The sequence below is a fragment of the Oryzias melastigma genome, linkage group LG21 (genome assembly GCF_002922805.2).
Source record: "Oryzias melastigma strain HK-1 linkage group LG21, ASM292280v2, whole genome shotgun sequence".
NCBI classification, from domain to species: domain Eukaryota; kingdom Metazoa; phylum Chordata; class Actinopteri; order Beloniformes; family Adrianichthyidae; genus Oryzias; species Oryzias melastigma.
Window position 1 is genome coordinate 767,697 of NC_050532.1, and position 5,478 is coordinate 773,174.

The 5,478-nt window shown below is 46.1% G+C and overlaps 1 protein-coding gene across 1 annotated transcript; it reads right to left on the reverse strand.

Annotated features, from left to right (window-relative positions):
* Positions 1–3,562: 3,562 nt before the first annotated feature.
* LOC112155513 (ADP-ribosylation factor-like protein 4C) lies at positions 3,563–5,478 on the reverse strand. The gene has a single exon (XM_024287179.2). The coding sequence runs from the start codon at positions 5,090–5,092 to the stop codon at positions 4,514–4,516; it is 579 nt and encodes a 192-aa protein (XP_024142947.1). The 5' UTR covers positions 5,093–5,478; the 3' UTR covers positions 3,563–4,513.

Below are 5,478 nucleotides of genomic sequence, written 5' to 3' on the forward strand. Positions count from 1 at the left end.
CTCTAACCTTAACCTGGTACTGGTTCACGTCTGGTACCAGTGTGGGTCCAGTACTGCATCTTAATCAAACGTCATTATGTGACGACTTGGAGATCAGAATGTTTTGGTTTTTCAGGTATTTAGAGATGGACTCTTCTGCCATGTTCACACTCCCCTCAACAACACTGGTTCGTGTGGCCACTTCCAATAAAAAAGTCAATGTAACTGTTTTAGGCTTCTGGTATCAAAGCTCTCTTGTTCAGACGTCTCGACACAAACTTTTACAACCGTTTGAGCTGAATGTACAAAACACACTACCACTGAACGCACATTGAAGGTTGAATCAATCCAGCACATTCTCACTTCCAAGTCGTCACATATTGACGTTTGGTTAAGGACGCCGATTTTTGACCTTTTAGGTGTCCCCAACTCGCAGTTTTTTAACATGCTGGTGTTCCCATTAAATCACAGGTCCTCGACCTCTGGGCTGCAAATCAGAACCGGTCCAGTACTGGATCCTGGAGCAAACTAATATCCTAAGCCTAACTGGTGCCACATCTTGGTCTGGTACTGGACACATCCCAAGGACCAGTCCGCATCCGGTTCCGTGTCCAGTACCGTATCCGGTAACGCATCCTGAGGGTTGCAGACCCTTGATTTTACAAACAGCCAGCAAGTCAGTTGGGGACGCCCAAAAGGTCAAAAAGTGTCGAGGAGGGGTCTTCATCAAACGTCAATATGTGACGACTTGGGAATGAGAATGTGTTGACCAATCAGGGACTCAGATTTGGAACTGACATATGGAGGAAAAATGACTAATTATGGTTTGTATCCGACTGGAATCTGGACACCAGGTCTTTCATTTATCACGATAGAGCTAAGAAAAAAAATCCTGGGGTAAGATTCACCACATTTGCACCACTTTGACATTTCACAGCAACTGTAGAGGACAGACGTGTGCTAGTAAACAAAAAGAAAGAGTATCCCCTCCCTGCTATGCTCTGTGATCACCATTGTTTTTGTTTATCTTCATTTTACAAGGGGAGTTCAACTGAAATTAAAAACCTCTTTTTCAAAGAAGGCCTAGGGGGGAAGAGGGAGTCGTTCACACACAGACACACCAAAGGACAATCTACAATAAAATTCATAAAACTATTTGAAACATTCACAAACTATACTTCTCATTTCCATGGGCTAAAAGAACGTTCAAGAACTCATGGTTCCGACTGCCTTAGTGGTCATCCAGATGCTGAGCTTCTGGACATTGAGGTGATTCAGCCTCAGTCAGAAAAGGTCTCCAGTTTTGTTCTTGCGGTTCTTCGCCAACCTCCCGGATGAGTTGGTGGTTTGCTCTTAGATTCACTTCTGATAAGGAAGGTTTATCATCTACTCTGGTTTTCTTCGTTTGGGGATAACAAACCTCCCTGTGGCTCAGACAAACAAGTCTGTGACCCCTTTAGGCTGATGGATGAATGTCAGCGGGTCCTCAGTCCCTGTAAAGAGCACTCTGCACTCTGATGACTTTTTGGATCAAGTTCAAGTGAATTCAGATGTTTGCTAAAGTTAAAGGTCTCCCTTTCTGTAGGAAAAAGTTTATTTTGCTTTTGTGAGAGGACATGGGGGCTCTAAGCACATCAGCACTGATACAATCAGGTGTTTACATTCCTCTTAATACGTTATCAATTCAGATAAAGAAGGTGGTGTTTGTGTTGGATGGAGCATTTTGACAAGTGAAAGCTTGTGACTTGGCTCAGTTGTTTTGGGTTTAAATGACTGTTAAAGAAAATGTTTTTCCTCATGTCTTCCAGTTCACAGAGGTGCTTCAGAACCATAAACTCTGCATGAGAACTAGAACCAGGCGGTTCAACTGGATATTATTAGATCTTCTCTTCTGAGCCCAGAATCAGTTCCACAGAGACCGAGATTTAATGATAACTTATTTTAGGAAAATACTTGATGAGCAGTTTTAATTTAGGTCATCTGACGTGAGAGCAGTGGTCAGATTATGTGTCAGTTTGATAACAAAGAGTTACTTTGACATTAGAAGGACTTTGAAAGACAGAAGCCTGTAAATTTGAACCTTTAACCCCTTCATGCCTGACTTTACTTCCAACAATATTAAAAAACTGTTCTTTAATGTTCAAGGTGATGCTAAATTAAATGGAGGCCTACATTTAAAGACCCATTCCAATCATCTATTGTCAAAGTGTTCTCTTTGGTCCTTTTTACACATAATTAAGTAAACTGTGTTGCTTTTGATGGCATAGTTTCTGCAGGGTAAGTTCATTACAAACTTACCCGCCCATCCCTGAGAGCTCTCTGTTTACACTCTCTCCCACTAGCTTACAGCCTAAAAACGCTGAAGCTGATAGCTGAAAACGCTGAAGCTAATAGCTGAAGTCACTGAAGCTGATAGCTCAAATCACAAGCTGATAGCTAAAAACGCTGAAGTTGATAGCTGAAAACGCTGAAACCAATAGTTGAAATCACTGAAGCTGATAGCTGAAAACGCTGAAGCTGATATCACTTAAGCTGATAGCTAAAAACGCTTAAACTGATCGCTGAAATCACAAGCTGATAGCAAAAAACGCTGAAGCCAATAGCTGAAAACGCTGAAGCTGATAGCTGAAATCACAAGCTGATAACTAAAATGCTAAAGCTGATAACTAAAATGCTAAAGCTGATAGCTGAAATCACTGAAGCTGATAGCTAAAAATGCTGAAGCTGAAATCACTGAAGCTGACAGCTGAAAATGCTGAAGTTGATAGCCAGATAAAATATTAGCTAATCGTCAAATTAGCCTAAAAAACTGAAAAAAACGTAGGTTAGCAAAAACAGCTATCTTGTAGCTGAAAAAATAGCTAAACTTCAAACTTTCTTAAAAAACTGAAAAAGCCTTAATTAGTCAAAACAGCTACCATGTAGCTGAAATATTAGCTAAACTCCAAAACAGCCTAAAAAATCTTGTTAAATGCCAAAATAGTACAAAAAGCTAGCAGAATGCTAATTTTTAAAACTTTAAAACTGTACCTTTGTAAGATAATTATGAATAAAATAAAGGCAGGAATATTATTCCAGAATAAATCAACTTAAACCTTAAATTACTTTCAATATTTTACTCTCTATAAAATATATTTTTGTCAAAATTATACAAGTTATAAATAAGCACCATATAACATCGGGCCATTAATAACAATAAAACAAAATGATCTGGAGGGCCAGATCCGGCCCGCGGGCCTTGACTTTGACACGTGTGTTAGAGTGTAGCTGAGAGTTTTAAGCACACGGGAGAGAAATCTTTGGAGCCCCGACTGCTGCTGTTAACTCAGCAGCCGCAATGCAGATCCATAAATTTGACAAATGGGTTCCAGCGCTGCTTTGAACTTTCCGCTCCGGAGCGGATGATGAAACAGATGTGCGCCGAGGCCTCTCCCACACGAGCTCGTGACCTTCGCCCATCACCCCGACTGCTTCCACATAAGCAAATCACTAAAATCACTTTCAGTGGCTTATCTTCCCTTCCTGCTGAGTCATCATCCTCACTGGACGGATCATGTCTCAATAAGAGCCAGTCACCTGAATATTGGGTTTAAAATCGTTTAATATTCCAAAAAATACTTCAATTTTGGCTTGGTACACAAACAACCTGGATCTGCTCCTTTCATGAATACAATGTCGTTTTCTACTGTCTGTAAGCAAATGAAAAGTGCAAAGTAGTGGACATGGTCCCCTGTCCACCATGCAGAGGGAAGAAGGCTACTTCATTGCTCCAGAAAGTCTGAATGACACCCAGCTCGTACCACACACGTCCGTTTGGGTGGGGAGCGGGGGGCCGGGGGCCCAAGCTACGTGCAAAATCAAACTTGTGATTCCACAAAGACCTCCTGTGGATGCAAACCAAAACTAACAGTCTTGAAAAGAAGAGCAAAGTGAGCCGCAGCTTCTTCAGGATCCAACTAAAGCGGGCCAGCCTGCTTTTTTTTTTTTTTCCAGGATCTGAAGGAATCTCCAATGTTTTCTTATTTTTTGGTGTTTTGTTCAGTCCTGCAACAGAAGCTTCACAGCTTCAGTCCTGCAGCCCCTCCTGTAGCTTCAGAAGCTTCATCCATGAAGCCTCTCCTGCAGAAGCTTCTGTCTTCCAGCAGAGGCTTCATAGCTTCAGTCCTGCGGCTTCCCTGCAGCAGCAGCTTTACAGCTTCAGAATCTTCAGTCCTGTAGCCCCTCCTGCTGCAGCAGGGGCTTCAATCTCCAGAAGCTTCATTCATGAAGCCCCTCCTGCAGAAGCTTCAGTCCTGCAGCAGAAGCTTCACAGCTTCAGAAGCTCCAGTCCTGCAGCCCCTCCTGTAGCAGAGGCTTCAGAAGCTTCATCCATGAAGCCCCTCCTGCAGAAGCTTCAGTCCTGCAGCAGCAGCAGCTTCAGTCCAGCATCAGGGGCTTCACAGCTTCAGGAGCTTCAATCCAGAGGATGGAAGAGGAAGATCACTGCAAAGTAAACCCGTTTGAGAAAGGCTGCTCCAGTCCAGCTCAGCCTCCGCTACCGCTTCTTCTTCTGCTTCAGGGACTTCCTCCTCTTCACGATCATCTCGTACAGCTTGTCCATGCCCTCGTGCAGGCCCTCACCAATGATGGCGCACGCGGGCTGGACGTGGTAGGTGGTGGAGGGCGTCAGCTCGTGCAGGGCCAGCTGCTTCTCGATGTCCGCCACCGGCAGGGACTTGGGCAGGTCCTGCTTGTTGGCGATGACCAGCAGCGGCGTGCCCTGGTTCTCCGCGAACTTGGTGACCTTATGCAGCTCCGTCTTGGCCTCCTCCAGCCGGTCCACGTCCACCGAGTCCACCACGTAGATGATGCCGTCCGTGCAGCGGCTGTAGGACTTCCACAGCGGCCTCAGCTTCTCCTGGCCGCCGACGTCCCAGAAGTGACAGCTGATGCCCTTGGCGGTGCCGTTGCTCAGCTTGATCTTCTCGGTGTTGAAGCCGATCGTGGGCACCGTGTTGACGAACTCGTTGAATTTGAGTCTGTAGAGAACCGTGGTTTTCCCGGCGGAGTCCAAGCCCAGCATGACGATGTGAAGCGACTGGAAGGCGGAGATGTTGGAGAAACTGTTGCCCATTTTGGCAGGAAAAAAAAAATCAGTTCATTAATTCCGCGTAGAAATCCCTCTGGAGCTGCGCGCGCGCGGGTCCGGCGCGCTCCGGATGATCGATCGGCTCTGCTGTGACCGTCAGCGGCGCGCCTCGGCGGGACGCAGCGCGCAGGTCATTAGTATTCCCCTCACGCGCTCGCGTCCATTTGGCGACAGGGGAGCCCCGCAGCTCACGCACCGCAGAATGGTCGTCCGTGGCAGAGGCGCAGGATCCCCGCACTAGCGCCGCGCTGCTGCGTCACGTCCCCGCAGGCGGACATCCATCCCGTCCTTCAGCCGCTCCGTCCTGCAGCCTCTCTTCACCTGCTGCTGCCGGTGTCTGCAGCCGCTCTGCTCTGAGGAGGAAAAACAAG

Coding starts and splice junctions, on each gene's coding strand:
- LOC112155513 (XM_024287179.2), bottom strand. CDS start 5,092: ATGGGCAACAGTTTCTCCAACATCTCCGCCTTCCAGTCGCTTCACATC.